Source organism: Hippopotamus amphibius, chromosome 10, assembly GCF_030028045.1.
Source record: "Hippopotamus amphibius kiboko isolate mHipAmp2 chromosome 10, mHipAmp2.hap2, whole genome shotgun sequence".
In the NCBI taxonomy this organism is placed as follows: domain Eukaryota; kingdom Metazoa; phylum Chordata; class Mammalia; order Artiodactyla; family Hippopotamidae; genus Hippopotamus; species Hippopotamus amphibius.
This window is the reverse complement of record NC_080195.1, coordinates 30311076-30332765: the sequence shown is the minus strand read 5'-3', so window position 1 is coordinate 30332765 and position 21690 is coordinate 30311076. Positions and strand designations below refer to the sequence as shown.

General features: G+C 36.2%; 2 protein-coding genes across 3 annotated transcripts in view; both read right to left on the bottom strand.

Annotated features, from left to right (window-relative positions):
- ADAM32 (ADAM metallopeptidase domain 32) overlaps positions 1-15705 on the bottom strand; it is a 155617-nt gene extending 139912 nt beyond the window's left edge. The window contains 2 exon segments of the mRNA XM_057696399.1: positions 668-747; positions 15336-15705. Coding sequence (XP_057552382.1) covers positions 668-747; positions 15336-15705 — 450 coding nt within the window.
- Positions 15706-19307: 3602 nt separating this feature from the next.
- ADAM9 (ADAM metallopeptidase domain 9) overlaps positions 19308-21690 on the bottom strand; it is a 94937-nt gene continuing 92554 nt past the window's right edge. For both annotated transcript variants that reach the window (XM_057697285.1, XM_057697286.1), the window contains 2 exons: positions 21241-21308; positions 19308-19514 (listed from right to left, as the gene is read on the bottom strand). In XM_057697285.1, coding sequence (XP_057553268.1) covers positions 19421-19514; positions 21241-21308 — 162 coding nt within the window. In that variant the 3' untranslated portion in view covers positions 19308-19420. The remainder of the gene's footprint in view (positions 19515-21240; positions 21309-21690) is intronic.

Here is a 21690-nt window from a genome sequence, read left to right as displayed (position 1 = left end):
CTGGATTGTAGTAATGTTTACATAATTCTATTTATGTACTAATAATCATTGAGTTGTACACTTACAATGAGTGAATTCTGTGGTGTGTAAATTATACCTCATTAAAACCGTTAAAAATAAAGTGTTATCAAAAGATTGGCCACTTATAAGCAAGGCTTGCTTTTTTGTATTTCTTTTTTTATCTCCTAGGACTCCTAGCATGTCGTTATGCAAACAAGTCCAGAAAAATATCTGCTATATAAGTCAATGAATAGGATAAAATACTGCCCTTTCTAACAAAAATAATAAAGTGTTTATACTCTCTGAGAACTGGTAGGTGCAAGGGTAGAGACTGAGGAAAAAGGTTTTAGTTAAAACAGATTCTCCTTAACAATTTTGGAGAAAATAATTCTCTTCATTTGAATCATCTGGATACCACTCAGACAAGACTCTAATTCTTTTATCTTTGAACTTTAAAAATGGTTTTACCATGAGGAAATGACAAATGTTAGACAAATCAGAACATTCTGATTTATAGATTTGCTTTTACCATCAAAACTTTAAATTCCTTATCAGTAGTAATACTGGTTACTTATATTCATACTATAATATAATTGATGTATTTCACTGCTATGTAATAAAAATAATAAATTTCATATAACAAAATTAACTATGGAAAATCTCTTACATTTTCTACTTTTGAATTATCACTTGTATTTACTTGGATTTTCTCTGGAAATACGATTTGTAGAAATGAACTCTGAAAACCTGAAGAAAGAAAAAAACAGTTAATTACTGTGTCTTAAACTTGACTATTTTTTCAGATTCTTTTATAAGACTTGCTTATGCAAATATGAGTCCATCACTGTGTACCCCTATAAAAATCTTGAAAACACTTAATTTAGAAACAGATAAGATAGTTATGAAAGACTAAAAAGGCACGTGGAAAGGTACTCAACTTATACAAAATTTGCTGTTCCTGAAGAAAAGCTAACAAACAGATTAAAAAATAATCAAATATATACTTCAAGAAGACTTTTCTGAAATAAAAGATTTGAAACAATAGACTGGAAAGTACACTGCATTTCAGGAATAACTGATAACAATTAATTAAAACTGAGACATTCTACCAAAGTTATTGGATGTCTAAGATAAAGAGAGAATCCTATGGGCATGTGAGCAAAACGGAAAAGAGAAAATCATACTGGGCATAAGAAAAGAAAAGCAGATTGGTTTGAGATTCTTTAAAAACATTATTCAATGTTAAAAAACTGAAGAACTATGTCTTTTAAAAAATATTCAGGAAAAGGAAGTGTGGACCCAAGAATTTTATACCCAGCAAAACTGTTATTCAAATATAGAGGTAAGAGATAGCTATTAACAAGCAAAAAATCAAGGAAAATATTCACATGTGCCCGACACAAAAGGCAGATAAACTTCTCCCAATAAAGGTTTCAACAGAGTTGAGGTAAAAGGCCTAGTAGTGAGCATTAAAATAAACTTAAATATAGAATAAAGGCCAAAACAACAGTGGGAATTATCACTATTTAATAGGATGCAAGTGTTATAAACTATGATGATAAAGACATAATAACATATTCAATAATGTCAAGAAGTATAGCAAAAGAAGAGAAATACCATACGTGAAAACCGATCTCAAATTTATTGCAGTGTGGTTCCAAAAAATGTTAAAAAGCTGAAAATCAAGCAGTAAAAGTTGAAACATGTTTAATGGTATAAAAGAACTAAGACTTTTTAAGCTATAGTCATATAATAAAGGGGAGAGCAAGAAGTGGAAAGAAGTAGTAAGAAGCTAAATTTCCTTATCACTCACAGTGAGGAGTCACTAGTTACTACCTAAATAAAAAACCAAATCTATTTTATAAAACAGATTATAAATATTCCAAATGAAGAGAAAAAAAGAACATGCAAACACAAGGCATCCAGAAAATAAATGAAAAAGTCACAGATTTTTATGCTGAAAAACATTTACCAAAAGAAAAGCATGAAATCGAAAAAGAATGATATAAATAAGAAGCACTAAGATTAAATATCTCAGTCATATCAATAAATGTGAGTAGAATGAAGTGACCGACATAAAGAAAAATTCTCATACTGGAGACAGACTCTTATCAGCCCAGAGGTGGCACCAGAGGAATCTACGAACAAAATTTACCTCATTAGTTTTCACCCATATATTTAACTTCCCAATCTGCTGCCCTTGGAAGCCTAAAATTGCCTTCCTGTGTCTGTCACTTCTCTACAAATTTAATGTTTTGTGTTGAAGATAAGCTGTAACTCAAAGCTGCCATTTTTAATTACTTTTGGTTTAAGTAATTCTCCCATGATGCATGCTGCATGCGTTAATAAAATATTTTTCTCTTATCAAAGAAAAAGAAAAATTCTCAGATTGGATCCATAAAATTAAAACCCAATTATTCAGACCTTTGGTGGAATATTAAACACTAGCTTTAAACTAATAATGATTTTTGAGGACCTAAAATAAGACTGTGGTCCACTTCAGGAAAAGATATATGATTAGAAGGAGAAGTCAGCTGATGAAAGGTGATGAATGGTAGTTAGGTTCAAATCTATGAATGCACTCATAGGTCTTCAAATTCACCCTATCCTAATCTGCCCAATCATGAAACAGCATGTTGAAACAGATATAATCAGTAATTTGTGGAATGCCCATCTTGTCTCCCTGACCCATTGAATGAGGATTATTATGGTAGGGAGGGGCCAAACGGAAACCTCTGAATATCACCTGCACCATCACCAAAACATTAAACCAAAAATCTTTCTATATCTAGAAAGTATATACAGGGGCAATAATTTCTATTATTTTACTTGTTTGATCTATGCAAATGATAGATAAGCAATAAAGAATGACAATGAATTGTCTTAAGTGTAATCAGGTAATGATTGCAGTAACAAATATTGTTCCAAATATGGTTGACAGAAAAAGTACTGTTTTCTCTATCCCAATAAGCAGGATATTCCCAGAGCAAGTTTCCATTTTTGCTTAGCAATGATGACATGTTACTCCAGATACCTTCACTAATCATATTATCCCAGATCTTTATTATCTCTGGTTCTTCTTCTACCTGGACCCTAAAAATCTCACTATCTGTGGTAGATAGAATAATACCCCCAAAGATGTTCATGTCCTAATTCCAAGAACCTGTTAAATTACATGGCAAAGCAGAATTAAGGTGGCTAATCAGCTGACCTTAAAATAGGAAAATTACCCTAGATTATCTGTGGTCTTAATTTAATCACAAGCGTTCTTAACAGTAGAAGAAAGGAGAACCAGAGAGATGGCCATGTGAAAAGAACTCAGCCCAATGTTGTTGAATTTGAAGATAGAGGGAAGGGGCCACGAGCCAAAAAATGCAAATAGCCATTAGAATCTGGAAAGACAAGGAAAGAGACTGTCTCCTGTGGCCTCCAGAAGGAATAGGGCACTGACAACACCTTGATTTTAGCCGATGAGACCCATTTTATAGACTTATAAGATAATAAGTTTGTGTTGTTTAAGCTATTGTTTGTGATAACTTGTTACAGCAAGAATAGGAAACTAATACCTCATCTAAGAGAAAATTATTCTGAAGACTACATTCATAATACCATGCCTATAAGACCTGAAGTAGCAGGTACATTAGATGCCTTGAAAAAGCAGGTGTGCCAGAGTCTTAATTACACACACACACACACCCCTATAATGGTCTAGTGGTCTAAAGCACACTTGAAAATATCCTCCATAATAAATGGCAAGAGGCACAACACTTGGTAGACATTTTGGATTTTGGAGACAATATATATCATATATAGCTGTGTTGCTTTGGCCATTTTTACTGAACAAACCATAGGCTGCTAGATTTACAGGATGCCAGAGTACAAGCCTCCTCAGCTACCTGAGTCTACTGTGCAAGCAGCTCTGCTGTTTTTCCCTCATGTCCAGGAGAAACTATATTACACTTAGGGTCTGTGGCAGAGCCTGTGTTAAGCCCTTCTAGGAAAATCACAGCAGAAGCTCCTGAGGTTTGTAAGCAAAGACATGCTCTCACTGGTATATGTTGTGGATTGAACGGTGGTGCCCCAAAAGATATGTCCACTCAGAACCCGTGGATATAACCTTACTTTTTTTTAAAGTGTCTTTGCAAGGTGTAATTAAGCTAAAGATTTCCAGATGAGACCATTCCAGATTAGAGTGAACCCTAAATCCAACAACTAATATCCTATAAGTAAGAGAAGGAGAAAAGACACGTAGTGGAGATAGTGATATAAAGACAGAAGTAGAGACTGGAGTAACGTGTCTACAAGCCAAGAAATGCCTAGGATTGCTGGCAGCCACCAGGAGCTAGGAGAGAAGCAGGGGACAGATTCTCCCTCAGAGCCTCCCAAAGTAATCAACACAGCCAATACTTTGATTTTGGATTTCTGGCCTCCAGAACCACAAGGGGAAAAAAATTTCTGTTGTTTTAAGCCACCCAGTTTGTGGTACTTTGTTATGGCAGCCACAGGAAACTAATACAGTATGTAAGTATACTTCTTTTTTTTTTCCTTCTCCCATTTAAATTTTTTTTTAAGTATACAATTTGATATTTTTTTCTTATTAGTAATGTATATATGGCAATCCCAATCTCCCAATTCATCCCACCCCAACTCCCCCCCACCCCCCGTAAGTATATTTCTTTTGTGAAAGCTTCTAGCTCACTAATGGGCTCTGATAGGAGCTAAAACTCAGACCATGTGATATTCAGACTATATGATCTTGCAACTTGAACCACTCTGCGCAGACTGACGCATTCCCAGGAGTACTAATCAAATGGAAGTGTTATATATAAGATTGGGTTTGAACAGGTCCTAAAAGCTTTAAGTTGCATAGCCAGCTGATTAATACTCTAGTATGCCTACTCCTAACACATTTCCATCACTTCTTAAAACCTGCATTTATAGTTATCCTATGACCAGCTAACTGAAGGAGGGAAAGCAGATGTATGATATGCCAGTAGTACCCAGAAGTAAGTCCACTGGTATAATCTTAAAAACCCATGTATAGTTGGTCTTAAAAGAGAACATAGAAAGTAAATTCTCCCAATAAGTGGAATTTCACATGATACACTTACATGTCCAGTTTTCCAGTATAAGAACTGATTACATTAAATGAGGCAGAAGCAAGTTATTCCTCATGTTGCTTCTTGAAAGCTGAAGAATGTTACCAACCTTAAGAAGGGTGAATATGGACATTAAGTAGCCCATCTAGAGGTGGACTGTGCGATACTGCAGATAGGTTCAATCATTCCAACTACTTCTACCTTGTCTCCCTGTGCTATTAGACATTGGAAACCTAATAACTCTGCACCAGACTCCACTGCAATTAAGGTGCATGTTACTAGTTCCTGCTATTCATAAACCCAAAAAAGACTTAGATGCAGAAGTGAGCATTGTCAGATGGCAGCCATGTGTGAATATTTGGTCCTTTTGACATTTGTAGTAACAGAATAATCTGGTCCTTTTGGATTGCTGGGACAGACATTCTGCTGCCCAGCCCGAATACCATAGTGGTATTTTCAGTAGAATACTTTCCTGGTATTGTTCCCATAGTATCATTAAATATTTTTCCCTGCATTGTGACCCTAGCCACACTGTACCATGTATGTAGCATCTAAACCTGTCTCTCTGGTTTTTTTCTAAGGTTTTGTGATCCTAACATTTTTTTGTATGTGATATTATTACATATCTGGAAATCCCAAAAGAATCATCATAACTATTATTTAAAAAGAGGAGTTAGTAATATGACTAGAAACAAAATTAACATATAAACCAAACAGTAGTTTCCCTATATACAAATAAAATAATTAGAAAATAACCATTTATAATACCAACAGAAAGTGTAAAATACCTATATAAATAAATTAATAAATTCCTAAAGGAATATATATAATTTAAATTTTTAAAAAAACTTTAAATTCTAAAATGGTTCATAAAAGAAGTCAAATAGGGCTTCCTAGGTGGGGCAGAGGTTAAGAATCAGCCTGCCAATGCAGAGGACATGGGTTCGATCCCTGCTCCAGGAAGATCCCACATGCCACAGAGCAACTAAGCCCGTGTGCCAAAAAAAAAAAAAGAAGTCAAATAAATTGAAAGATATAGCCAGTTCTTGGATATAAAGATAGCAATTTTCTTTAAATTAATTTATAAATTTTATGAAATCCAATGGAAAAGTCTACAGGAGTTTTTTGAAACAACATAAGATGGTTCTAAAGTTCACATGCACAAAAAAAAAATATAGAAATTGCCCAAAATTTTCTGACAAAGAAAATTAGAGGGACATAAGCGAGAAACAGAAGAAAACTGCCTTAACTAGAAAGAGTATCAAAAAGCAAACATCAAAAAATTATTATAAATTATGAAACACTACAGAGAAATTTTTTTAAAAACTAGGTAACAAAGTCTATTATCACTGCCATTTTCAAAAATGTTCTGAATGCCCTAGTTAATATGATTAAGTGATAACAAGAAAGACATGGCACAAATGTTAGAAAGGAAAAAACAATCTATTATTTGCAAACAGTATAACTATCTACTTAAAAGTACTTAGAGAATCAACAGAAAAACTCTAAACTACTATAATTAAATCAACTGAAATAGGCATTATCAAAAAATAATGAGGGACTTCCTAGGTGGCACCGTGGATAAGAATCCACCTGCCAATGCAGGGGACACTCAGGTTTGATCCCTGCTCCAGGAAGATCCCAAATGCTGTGGAACAACTAAGCCCATGCTCCACAACTATTAAGCCTGAGCTCTAGAGCCCATAAACCACAACAATTGAGCCCGTGTGCTGCAACTACTGAAGCCCGCGCACATAGAACCTGTGCTCTGCAACAAGAGGAGCCACTGCAGTGAGGAGCCCATGCACCACAATGAAGAAGAGCTGCTCCCCGCCCCAATCCGCCAACTAGAGAAAGCCCATGTGCAGCAACAAAGACCCAACACAAACAAACAAACAAACAAACAATAAATAAATAAATAAATAAGTAAATAATGAAATAGAATATATGAAAAGGTAGCCTTTCAAATCACCGGAGGAAATATAGTCATTGGATAGTGGCAGGAAGACTGAATATCCATTTGAAAACTAATTAAGTTGGATTCATATATTGAATATATATGTATATATATATAAAGATAAATAAAATTTATTCATATATGTTTATATATATAATAGGTACATAAATACATATATATTCTAAAATGATTAAGATTCAAGGCCCAGAAGTCTTAAAGGAAAAGATAAACATATTTGAATACACAAAAATCTTTTTAAAATCTTTAAAGATGTAGGAAAGATTGGAAGAAAATATTTACATAATATTAAAGACACAGGATTAACATACATAACATGATTTACGATTAAAGATGGCTGATTCACCACATTTATCTCCTCTCTCAACCAAAACCCTCTAAAAGTATACAAAGGAAAAGTGCTATCAGCAGCTAAGAGGATTTAGCAATTTTCTGGAAGATAAGCTAAAGATGGAAGTGTGATAATTGTTGAGAGATTCTAGAAAAACTAAAAAATTTCAGAAATCAGATGTGATAGATACAATAGAAAGTATTCTCTCCCATGGATATACTTGCTAGGAAGTAACTCTAGACTCAGCCGTGTAACTTACTTTGGCCAATTAGACAGTAACAAACATAACATAAGCAAATCTAAAAATTACTCCTGCACTGTGGCTTGCCCTCTTGCTGCCTTGGAATCCTGAAACCACATGTAAACAAGCCTGAGCTAGCCCACAGGAGGGTGACAGATTATGTGAAAGGGAGCCAAGGCACCCTAGCTGAACACATTCCAACAGAAAGACCAGTGTTTGAGACCATCCTAGATCATTCAGCTGCCCAACAAATTCAGGAGCTGACGACAGATGCAGGAAAGAGCACGGATGAACCACAGATCAGCTAAGCCAGTCCAAATCAGAACAACAGCCCCACCAACCCACAGAATCATGTGATAGAATAGAGACTGCTGAAGGTGAGTTTCAGTTTTAAATAGGGGCTCACTCAGAAGATGGCATTTGGGCAAATACGTGAAGAAGGTAAGGAGGGGAACAAATGAATATCTTTGGCAGAACACGCCAAGAAGAAAAAATATCAAGTATAAAGGCTCTTTGGGAGGAACTGTCTGGCATGTTTGAAAAGCAGTAAGGAAGCTACTGTGGTTAGAGTAGCATGAGCAATGAGGAAAAGAGTAAGAGATGAGGTCAGAGAGAAGACAAACTGTTGAGATCCTGTAGGGCATTATAGGTCATAGTTAGGACTTTAATTTTTATTCTTGGTGAGATAAGAAACCATTGGAAGATTTTGAAGAGAGGAGGGATGTGATCTGGCTTACATTTTAACAAGAAAACTTTATGTTGAGAATAGACTGAAGGATGGTTAGTTATCTATTGCTGCATAACAAATTATCCCAAAATTCAGAAGCTTAAAATAATGACATTTATTAATCCCTAGTGTCCTTAGGTCAGTATCTGGGCACAGCTATACTGAATGTCTCTGGCTCAGTGTGTCTTGCAAAGCTGCAATCAAAGTGTAGGCCAGGGCTGCAACCATTTCAAGGCTGGACTAGCGCAGGATCCACTTTAAAGATCATGCACTTAGCCTTTGGCAGGCCTTTGGTCTTTCCAGGCTGTTAATGAGAAACCTCAGTTCGTTGCCACACAAGCCTCTCCATACGGCTACTCACAGTATGACAACTTGCTTCCCCTAGAACAAGGAATCAGAAAAAGAGACTGAAAGTGGGCAGCCAGGACAAAAGGCATGGTCTTCCTATATCCTTATCTCAGAAGAGACATCCCATTATCTTGACAACATTTTATTCACAAGCAACAAATCATAAAACACACCTCACGTTTAAGAAGAGGGGATTACACAAGGGCATGATTACCAGGATGTGGGAAACACTGGAAGCCCTCTCATAGGCTGCCTAAGGGAGTGAGAGAGAAGAAATACAAATTTGGAGTTATCAGTATCAACAGGGTACTAAAAGCCATAGACTAAATACAATAGAGTAGGGAAGGAGCCAATTCAATGAGTGGATCTCTTAGATGCTGATTCAAACAATCTGTGGACATTATTTTCTTGGTGATTACAAACTGTAAGGAAAATTATTACACTCACGAAACAATTGAAAATTTGAACACAGACTGAATACTGGATATCAGAAATTGTTGTTAATTTCTAAGCCATGATCATGATACTGTGGTTATATTTCAAAAGTATCTTTTTGTTATTTAGCAACATATACTGAAATATTTAGACATGAAATGATATTATGTCTATAATTTGCTTCAGATAATATGAGAATAGAGGAAGTGGCAGGGAAGATAAAAATGAAACAGTCAAGAGTTTATAATTGTTGAACCTGAGTTCTTTATTCTTCTACTTTTGCATTTATTTGAAATTTTCATAATTAAAAAGCTTTTTAATAACATGGAGGCCAAACAGCAATGGAGTAACATTCTCAAAGTGCTACTGGAAAAATAAATGTCAGTCTGAAATTCTATATCAAGCTAAACTGTCACTCAACAGTGAGGGAGATATAACGATTTTCAAGTGAACAGACAATTTACCACTCACTCTTGATGAAAAAGATACTAAGAAGGAAAGAGTAGGGTGCTAGAAAGAAGGTAAGCAAATACAGCTGTAAACTTGTGGATAAATCTAAGCAAGCACTGACTGAATAAACAAGCAGCAATAAAGATGATGACTCATTTGGGAAACAATACATAAAAGTGGCACTAAATACTAAATAACAATATGTAAGATGATAAAGGCAATGTGACAACTTTCTAAGGTCACTGTCTTTTTTAGAAGACATACTGCTTAATTGTAGACTTTGTAAGTCAATTATACACGTTACATTAAAATTAGAAAAACAAAGCACATAAGACAGGAAATAAGACTTTTTAATGATATCAAATAAAAAGCACAGTAAATAGAAAGCATAAAATACCATAAAAGACTCAAATACAAATTTACTCTCCTTGAAAGCAGCATGGCTTTTCCAGTTTACTTCCTGCATTTGGAAGTTTCGGGACTCAAGAGTTGTTTTAATTCTCAAACAGTCAAAAGCTTGTGTGATCTGAGTTTTAAGTTCCTTTGGCAATACACTACCATCAAAAACATAGACAGTTCTCATCTAGTTGCTCTCACTAACTTTGACATGCAAGTAAAACACATATAAAACTTTTTAAAGTCATAATTTTCAAATCTGCTTTATTTCTTTGCCTTTTATTTTCTGGATACTAGACCCTTTTCAGACAAGTCATTTATTAATACAATATTTTTTCTCATCCTGTAATTTCTTTGCCTAACTCCTATTTTTCCTCCCCTCCTCTCTCATCTCTCTCTCAACTAAGTGATGGCAACCTTAAGTCTATCTAGAAAAATAAAATGTAAGGCCACACCCTTGATTACAGCTCTAACCTGAGTAATTTTCTCTGAGTTTTTACTGAGGCTTTGTTCTCAAATCTTTTAAATTCTATTTCTTACTACTTGAAATCTGGAATTGATCACCCTTTAAAGTCCTGAAAAGCCCCAAATTTCTGGATTTATTCCCTGTTAATTCTATTCGCAAACTGGTCAACTGTTTCCTGAGATTATCTCTTTCTCTTAACACTTTGACAAACTCGGGTAATGAAACCAAACTCCACTGCTAACATTCTGTTATCTAACTTCTATAGAATGTAGTCTGTCCTTCCGTTTTTACCAAATATTTTGTCACTTCGTATTTATTGACTTCCATCTTTCCAGCTGGGTTTCCATTGCTTGTCACCTGCTACCCATCAATACCCAGCAGCAAAGTCAAAAGCATATATTTTAACTTTATTATGGCGGCACACCACTTCAAGGCTCCCATTTCTATATCAGTCAACTTAGGCTGACCAGACTATAGAATGGCAATAAATAAATCTTGAAATCTTGGTGGCTTAACACAATAAAAGCTTATTTGTTTTTCATGCAAAGTATGATGGTATGATGGAAGTCACCAGGAGCTCTCACTTAAATAGTGACTCAGAGATCCAGGCTCCCTCCAAGTGGTGACACCGTAAACTCAGCTCACAGCTTCTAAGGTATTGATAACTCTGGCATCAGAAAAGAAATATGCAAGAGGAATACCAGCTCTTAATTGCCTTGATCCAAAGTAATACAAATCATTTCTTTTCAACCCCCATGAGCAAGAGTACTTAAATTGATTCAAACTAAATGGAAAAAGGCTCCAAAATGTAGGCAAGAAGATGGATACTTAGTGAGCACTGGGGACTTGTCACATAAAAGGATGGAAAAAAACATGTTTACAGCAAATATTAACCAAAGGGAAGTTGACATACCTATGTTAACATTAGCACAAATAGACTCCAAGGAGGAAAAAGCACTATTAGGAATTAATAGGGGGAAGGACATAGTTAATAAAAAGAAACCAGAATGAATGTGTGAGTAAAGTTGGAACCCTACCTCACACCATGTACAAAACTTAACTCAAAATGGATCAATGATATAAACATAAGAGCTAAAATAATAAAATTCTTAGAAGATAGGAGTAAATATTCATGACAATGAATATTTAGATTTGGCAATGGATTCTTAGATATGACACTAAAACCATGAGCAACAAAAGAAAAAAATATATATATATTAGATTCCATCATAATTTAAAACTTTTTGAGTCAAAGGACACTCCCAACAAAGTGAAGACAACCTACAGCATGAGAAAAAAATATTTGCAAATCATTGGTTGGAAGGTCTAATATCCAGAACATGAAAGGAAATCTTGTAACTCAACAACAAAACAAACAACCTAACATTTAAAATGGGCAAAGGATTTGAATACTCATTTCTCGCAAAAAGATGTACAAATGGCCAATAAGCACACGAAACGATGCTCAGCATCACTAACCATTAGGCAAATACAAATTAAAGCCACATGAGATACCCTGTCATAACCATTAGGAAGACTATAATCATTAAAAAATAAAAGTAAAATAACATTTACTAGGAAGAAGGTGGGGAAACTGGAACCCTTGTGCATTGCTAGTGGAAATGCAAAATTGTGCAGCCAATATGGAAAACACTGTAACAGTTGCTTAAAAAATTAAAAATAGAATCCACCATATGATCCAGCAACTCCACTTCTGAATATATACCCAAAAGAATTAAAAGCAGGGACTCAAACAAGTACATGTACATACATGTTTATGGTAGCATTATTCACAACATCCAAAAGGTAGAAGCAATCTAAGTATCCACTGACAGATGAATAAATAAAATATATATTTTTCCTTATGTATTTCACACAATGGAATGTTACTCAGCCTTTAAAAGGAAAAAATTCTGACACATGCTGCAACATGGACAAACATTGAGGGTGTTATGCCACGTGAAATTAGTCACATAAAAGAAAAATACTGTGTAACTCCACTTATATGAGGAACCTAGAGTAGTCAAATCCATAGAGACAGAAAGCAGAATGGTGGTTGCCAAGAACTGGGGGAAGGGAAGAATGAGGAATTAGTGTTAAATGGGTACTGAGTTTCAGCTTGGGATGACTGAAAAAAATGTTCTGGAGAAGGATGATGGTGATGTCACAACAAAATGAATGTACTTAATACCACTGAACTATACACTTAAAAATGGTTAGAATGAATACAAAATAGAAATCATAGAGCTGAAGAATACAATAACTGAACTGAAATTTTCAATAGAGAGCTTCAACAACAAGCTAGATCAAGTGAGCGAAAGGATCAGCAAACTTGAAGACAGAACAATAGAATTCATCCAATCATAGGAGCAAAAAATAAAAATTAAAAAAAGACAATGAAAAAGAGTGAAGACAGATGGTTTTATGGGACACAATCAAGCAGACCAGTATACACATTATAGAAGTCCCAGAAAGTGGGGATGGAGTGGGGATGGAGGGTAGAAAGCTTATTCAAAGAAACAATGGCTGAAAACTTCTCTCACCTGGGGAAAAGAATAGACATCCAAATATAGGTAGCCCAAAGAAACCCTCCCCCCACAAAAAAAGAACTTAAAGAGAACTACACTGAGACATATTATACTTAAACTGCCAAAAATTAAAGACAAAGAGAGACCCTTAAAAAGCAGCCAGACAAAAACAACTTGTTAAGCACAAGGGAACTCCCATAAGACTATCAGTGGATTTTTCAGCAGAAGCCTTGCAAGCCAGAATGGAGTGGGATAATATATTCAAAGTACTGAAAGAAAAAAATTCCACCTAAAAATACCATACCCAGCAAAGCTGTCCTTCAGAATTGAAGGAAAGATTAACAATTTCCTAAACAAAAACTAAAGGAGTCCATCACCACTAGAATGACTTCACAAGAAATGTTAAAGAGAGTTCTTCCCACTGAAACAAAAGGACACTAATTTTGTGAAAGCTGAAAAAAAAAAAAAAGAATCTACAAAAATAGTTCCTCTTCAAGAGCTATAGATAATATTCTGACCCATATCCTTTGGGCTGTTTTGCAGATACTGAAATCACGACCAGTTAGAAGTTAACTACATGATGAACAGATTGTAGCCATGATATAAGCTGCTCCATCTTGCACAATTCCAAGAACTGGCCTCAAGGAAATGGGAACAAACCAACCACGGAACTGTTTTAAGTACTTTAACTGTACTTAAAACAATCAAGATGACACTGATCAGATCACCACATGACCAATTTCAAGATGACTGTCAGAGCTGACTGTGCTGTTCTGCATGTAGCCCCTCACTCTGCCTGTACATCCCTGAAACTCCCCTTTAAAAGCTCTTGCCCACTGATCGACAACTAAGTTGGTTCTTGGACACAGTTCTTGGACAGGAGTCTACCTTCTCCCCAGGTTGCCAACCTCCTGAATAAAGCAACCATTCCTTTCCTACCAACACCTGTCTCTCAAGTATTGGCTTCTGAGTGGCCAAACCTGAGTTTCGTAATATTACTCTTACTTTTCAAACAAAATAAAAATTCTTAAATTTCTACATTCATTTCTAACGTGGCAAATACTGAAGCATAAACAAAAGCTCTTTGAGAGCTTCAATAATTGTTACATTTAATTTCTTTGTGTAATGAAGCATTCCAAAAAGTTTGAGAAACATTGTATTCAAATATCACAGGTATTATGGCAAAGGTGTGTCCCCCCCAAATTTTCATATTGAAGCCCTAACCCCCAATGTGATGGTATTTAGAAATGGGATTTTGGGGAGGTAATTAGGGTTAGATGAGATCATAAAGGTGGACCTCTCACAATGGGATTAGCGCCTCTATAAGAAGAGACAACAGTGAGTTTGTTCCTTCTTGCTGCTCACAACGAAGAGGTCACAGGAGTACACAGCAAGAAGGGAATGGTCTGCTAGCCAGGAAGACCTCACCAGATCCCCACTATGATACCACCCTGATTTCAGACTTCCTGCCTCCAGATCTGTGAGAAAATAGATATCTGTCCTTTAATCCACCCAGTTTAGGGTAATTTTCGGGGGGGTGGGGGGAGTGGAAGCTCAGTAGTATACCATATAGCAGCAAAACGACTGGAAACAATCCAAAACTCAAAACTCCTTTAATAAAAGAACTGGCTAATAAATTGTGGTACCTCCAAACAACAGAACACTATGCAGACGGGTGAGGAAAAAAAAAAAAAAGGATATTCCATGTACTGACACAGAATGGCAAGATTCAGCACAGTGTATCAAAAGGGAAGAACGTATCTTAAAATCTTACTTGCATCTAAGTCTCCCCTATTATATTTTAAAATTATGAGGACTCTTTGTAACTGTTCCCCGTATCGTCATATGTACCTTGGTCGGTGTCAGCACAGCAGACATTGAATTTTTTTTGTATTGCAGGACAAATTATTATTGTATGCAGGACAAATTATACTGGAACAGATGATATCTGAGGACACTCAGGTTTTTGGAGTCTGAGTAGAGTTCATCAAGTTTTGGGGGTGTTTTGAGCGCAAGACATTTTGAGGTAATTTTATGAGTGAGTAACAGACCTACAAAAAAGGCTGCCCAAACCCAGATTCAAGGAGTCAGAGCGTCAGAGAGCCGTCCTTGAGCTTATTAAAACCATCTTCCTCTCTCATGAGCCACTTCTCCATCCCTGCGAAGCGCCTAAAAACGGCCCGGCTTCCTGACTGGCAAAGGAAACCTAAGAGCAGGGAAGGGCCCCGAGCTTTCAATCGGTTGGGATGCAGTTTGACCCAAGCAGGTACGCGCTGAAAGAAGGAAAAGAAAAGTCGTCCTCTCCGCCTACCGGAGTAACAGAGCATCCACGGGCTTACCCTGTCTGGACGTGAGCAAGCCACGGAGCCCCGCCAGCAACATCATTAGGCGGAACATAGCGTGACTCCTGGGCTTCAAGCGGAGACTCGGCCCGACGACCGTTGGCCGTTGATGTGCGGCGTTCTCGCGAGACTGCGGCACCTCCAGGGGCGCCGGGTACTCAGCGCCCCGCCGACCAATCCGCGCAGTGCACGCCCGCCTTATAGTCGTGGAGTGCGGGTCAGCGCCCATTTCCCGGCAGCACGCCTTCCTCGGTGGCCCGGGGGCCCCCAGTTCATCTGGAGGTACCCGACCCCCCCAGCCTTCTTCGTCGCGGTCGTCGTCCCCACAAACCTTTCGCTTCGTGTGGACAGACCTAAAAGAACACATTTATCGTGCGCTGTTTTGTATCAGACACTACTTGCCGAGTTTAAAACTATGCACACGCGCGCAGACACACACATGAATTATACATTCACATTTACTAGAGCTGGGGGTTTTTTAATTTAAAAAATAAAAGCCAAATAGATAAAAGAAGACTCCAAGAAAGGGAAAAGAGTAGATTTTGGTTCTTCAGAAAGTACCAAAGCTATGGGGTTTTTTCCCATACCCAGCTGCCCAAATACACCTCGTAACCAGGCTGTCTACTTTTTCCTCCAATCAATGTGGTTCTCCCCCAGACCGTTGGCTAAAATTCATGCGATGGCGCGCTCTTGTTCAGTAACTTCTCAGTACAATAAATATTCATTCATTCATGTAATAAATGAGATGGACAAGATCCTTGCCCATAATTACAGTACCTATGTTCCAGCAGAAAATTCTAGCCAAATTCCTCAACATAGTATTCAAAATTTTCTAAATTCAGAGCCCAGGCTGTGCGTCTTTTCTCCTATCCCCACTGCTAGGACCACCTATGACTTTCGGTCTTTCCTAAATGAAAATTGCCTTATTACCTCAGACTGCAATGCCTCCTCCCTCCCAGACTCTCCCTCCAGCCTCTACCTATACGCACTATATTTTAATTCTTTTCAAATCTTGAAGAATGAGTTAATCTCTGACAACGATTAACAGAAGAGCAGATACACAAACTAAAACGTCCCGTGGTAACACAGAATAGTTCATGTGGAGAATCACCACAGCTGAGATGGGATCTTATAAATGCATAGGATTTCAGCAGGGTAATCGAAGCCTGAAACAGAATATCATGAGAAGAAACACGGTAACGAAAATACAATTGGCCTCTTGGTATCCACGGGGAGACTGGTTCCAGGACCCACGGTGGATACCAAAATCCCCAGATGCTCAAGTCCCAATGTTGGCCCTCCGGATTCCACATCTGGAGATTCAGCCAACCATGAATAATGAACTGTTTGCCACTTGCAGTTGGTTGCATCCACGGATGTGAACCTGTAGATATGGAGCGCCACTATAATTTTATTGGGGGGGAAAATCGCTTGTAAGTGGATCTGCACAGTTCAAACCCACATGGTTCAATGGTCAACTGTATACACCTAGCTTGCATCTCAACAGGAACAACCAATGCTAGACTAACACTTCTTTTAGGGGGTAGTTGAGCCAAAAGTTGGTTTCTTCTTGCTTCACAGCATTAGAACCATCGCAGTAAATGCTTAGACTTGTCAATTAGCGGTAAGTATTTTGAATGAATTTCCAGTTATTTTCTTTGTTACTTCCCTCTCAACTTTTCCTGTTTAAATCTTTCAAAAAGCAGACATTATGTCATTCTCACTTGTGTATGTGGCTCTCTCTATAATGGGAGGCATGTCCCATCCAGAACTTATGTATCATAAGACCTAATGACCTGATACGGTACCTGCAAGATGGTGGAGTTTCAGTAAACATACATAGAATTTAATAAAATCTCATCTATGTTTAGAAAACCTGGATTGTGCTTAACTATATGGTTAGAGACTCAGACATCTGCTTGACAGAAAGGGAAAATGCAATACCTCGAACAAGGTAATAAGTTTCTGAACACTGTCATATAGTGACGCCAAAGTTACATATAATTTATCCTTGATTATTAACACATCTTCAGCAGATGGCAAGGAATACCTTTTATATTTTCAAATTTTGAAGTGGCATCTATGACCAAAAATGTTTACAGTTTTTAATAACAATCCAAGATAAATCAAGGACAAACCTAAGTGAAAAGCATATAAAATGTGTAAAAAATATATATATATAAACAAAAGAAGTTCAGACTGATCAAAAAGTCTTTTAGAAAAACTTTCTAAATATTCAGAGATCCAAGGAATTATCTAATTCTGAGAAAAGTTTCAAGTTGCATTGTTAATACATTACTAACTGTAAAATTTCAGTGACATGAATTACAATTGCAAAACTGTGCAAAAACTGTGGGACTATATCAGTGACAAACACATTTTGAGTCATATATGAATTCATTCAGAGATTTAAATTGAAACGAAGACCCTTTATTTGGGATTGTTTACAATGTTTAATATATACCTGATTGTTAAAATAATGTACCATCTTCAGAGGACTGAGATATGTGTCTTCTTCAAAACCAATCTATTTTTCTTTATAACAAAAAGTCACTGTTCACAATTTGGCAGAAGTCTGGAAAATTAGTGAGATAGTATCTGTAAACGTTTGACTGGTGGTTTTATCTAAAACTAGTATAATGTCTTAATTAATAAGGTTATAAAATAGCTGAGAATTTAAGAAGTTACTGGGCAACACAAATCAGAATTTCAAGTATTTTATTTATTGTAAATCTTATGTTTGTATATGTATATATACACAAACCAAAATTTTTAAAAAACTAATGAAATTCAGTTAATAAACTTATTAATAAACTTTATTATGAAAGGTTATGAAAAAAATTTAGGTGCTTAAATTTTTATCACTCATACTATTTTTTCCACAGTAAAAACTCACTTTTTATCCTAGCTGGGACAATAACTCACAGATACCACTAACTTTTTTGTACTTATCTAAGAAAATTTTTTCTTCCTTCCTTTCTCCAGCCTAATTTCTTTAAAAATATTAGTGTCAGCAGAGACATTATCAAGCACACCTTATTAAATGTAAACATTCTAAATTATATTAACAGCAATCTTTGAAGTTTCAGATTTTGGACTTAAAGTGCTTATGAAATTCTCAAGTGGTTTTATGATAGCTCAATTGATTGAAGATATTATAATTGCTCCTGCTTTTTAATACAGCCATGAATCAACAGCATATCTGATTAGTGCTATTAAATATTTCGTACCTCCAAGTTTATAATTAACTTAAAATAATGCTATTGTAAAAGGATGCGATGCTTTAACATGATTCAGAATAGAAATTCTAGCATTAAATTAACTTTTCTAATATTCATTGTCCAGAGATAGATCCATAGAATCTATTATCCGTAGAATCTGTAGAATCATTTATCCATAGAATGTTCATAAAAATGGAAGAGAACGACTGTGTGTAAGTGTACACATACACACTTTTAGTGTGCTTTTTGCATGTTTAAATTTATATTATGATATCTTAGTTGCGTATTTTGTGCATTCTTCTGAAGACAGAATATTCCTTTATTCCTGTAATGAATGAGATACACAAGATTCTAGTGCCTGATGATTATTAGTCTGTGCAAGATTAAAAATATTAGATATTAATTGGCAGCTAATTAGTTTGCACAGGTATTAGATTATTACATGTTCGACCAGAAACTACATTAATGATAACTAAGGTCAAAATTCAGAATTACATTTAAGCACATAATGGCAAAACTTAAACCGATACAGTTAATTTGAGAATCATTACAATAACATGTTCAAAATAACACAATCCATGTCAGGTGCATTAACCTCACAGAGGACTGAATAAAATGTACTCAGTAATGGAAATGAAAATGTTATTCTAAATTCCCTGGCTTTACTTCATTTCTTCTAGTTCTCATTTCCCACTCCTCAAGTTCTGTTTTTCTGTATTAATAAAGTTTGTTTTGTGGTATTCTGTTTTCATTCATAATTGCAGCAGGAAGAAAGGCTTTTCAAGAAAATGTCAGGAAAAAAAAGTATTAGCTCAGTTCCCTGAAGAAGTCTGCAAAATGACAGGTTAAAAAAAAAAAAAATCAAGTGAGGGAACTATATAAAGGAGGTGGAGGAGCTGGACGAGCGGGAGTTAAGTTTCCCTGAGATGATGCTTTCGGTTGTGGTGGAGGTGGCCTGTGAGGGGGAAAAAAGACAATTAATCATCTGAGTCAAAGGAATGAAATAATGCTACATCCATTACAAGCCCAACATAACACCATTCTTGACACTACTGACACTTCTTAAGGGTACATTATATTCTGAGATTATTATGAATCTGATACATAATGGTTTTTAGTCTCCAATCAGAGCCTAAAATGGAATAACTACCTTAAAGTCATGCTAATGTTGTACAAATGTTCTGGTTTATATGTTTTTAAAAAGGGTAATACATGAAATAGAAAAGATGAGCTGTAAAAGACAAGTGAAGACACTACGTGGATTAAACACCTCTTGTGCTGTTAGGGCTTAAGGGGAGCAAATTACAACCAGTATAAACCTTACATACATATTGCTGAAATTCCAGCTCACTCAAATATAATTTCCACTCTGAGAATTAAACCTGCTATGACTTCTATACCTGTGCTTCTCAATTCTCATGCTTTAACCTATGGGTACCCTTCCTTAACTTCTCCATCCAATTCTAGCATACCTCTACTCCAATACACACTAGAACTTTACCTGGTGAATATCTGTCTCACAATTTATATATTCTTCTCCTGATGCTCAGTTGGATTTCAGTGCACACTTACTGCATAATAAAGATTACACTTGAGGACACTACTCAGTGTGCAATTCAATTGTAATTTGAAGGACTTCTGGAGGATGGGAGGGGTGAGATGTATTTTATGTGATGCAAAATGTTATAATAAATGTTCTTTCTTGCTGATGTTAAGCCCATCCACCAAGTCTTTAATTTTTCTTGTGTTTTTCAGTTCTAGAATTTCCATTTGATTCTTTTTTTTAGGTTTTGAAGGTCAGCACATCTAGTTCTGTGCTGAAATTCTCAATCTTGACTATAAATTTCAAGATATAATCATCATAGTTACTTTAAAGTCTGTGCCTGATAAGTCTATTAACTGGATACCCTCTGAGTCTGCTTTTCTTGGTTTTAGCCACATTTTCTTTTCTTGTATATCTAGCTTTTTAAATTAGAGGCCACACATTAAAAAAAAATTTAAAAATTAAAAAAAAAAAAAACTGTAGGAAATAAGCTGAGGGTCTGATTCACCCTTACCCCCAGGGTCCCAACACAAAGCCTGGGATATTTGCCAGGGTACCACGTCCTTGACAGGGCTCCAATTTTTGTCCCCTTAGCTCTATGAGCTTGTTGAAAGGTCTCCTCTGCTTCCTATCCTCGCATGTCCAGAATACACAGATACTTACAATCTAGGACAGAAAAATGGTCCCCAAAGCTGAGATCATCTCTGGACTGCCTTCCTCTCCTGCACCTTAGCCCCATAATCCCCCATTTCCTTGGTAGTTTTCTGATGCCTTCAAACATATTTTCTTATATTGTCTAGATTTTCTAGCTGTTTCTAACGGGAAGGCTGGTCAAGCCTATCTGATTTCCCATTGCTGGTTATTTTAAAGGTCCTGGCTTCTGAATCTAACAAACACCAAAGGCTATAGCAGCTGTTGACTGTCTTCTTTGGGCTGCTTTAAAATGTCATTCTGATACTGCATTAATATGACAAAACTTATATAAAAGCTCTTAAAAGCTTTTCTGCAAATTGCACTCTATCTAAACTGTTAACAATAAATACCCTGTCCTAAATTAAATTAAAATATAAGAGAACTATTTAGACATTAACCCTGGGTTTTATTCTGGTCAAGTAATCTAAGTGAATTCACTTCGGACCTTGATGGGAACTGCTGATGCTGCTTGGCTGCATAAGTTGGTACTGGAAATCTGTTTGCATATATAGGCTAAAAAGGAAAAAAAAAAGTTATTACTACAATGCGCTTATAAATATATTTTCTATACAGTTTACTTTCCATATAAAAGTAATCTATTTACAAATCAATGAACAGATGACTTATAATGTTGACATTTAAAAATATTTTGCTGATTCAACATATCCTTGCCATTGAAGTAGAGAATATTTCTTTTAAGACTGTATTGGGAGTTCCCTGGTGGTCCAGTGGCTAAGACTCTGTGCGCCCAATGCAAGGGGCCCAGGTTCGATCCCTGGTCAGGGAACTAGATCCCGCATGCTGCAACTGAAGATCCCTCATGCACCTACGAACATCTCATGTGCCGCAATTAAGACCTGGCACAGCCAAATAAATAAACATTTAAAAAATAATA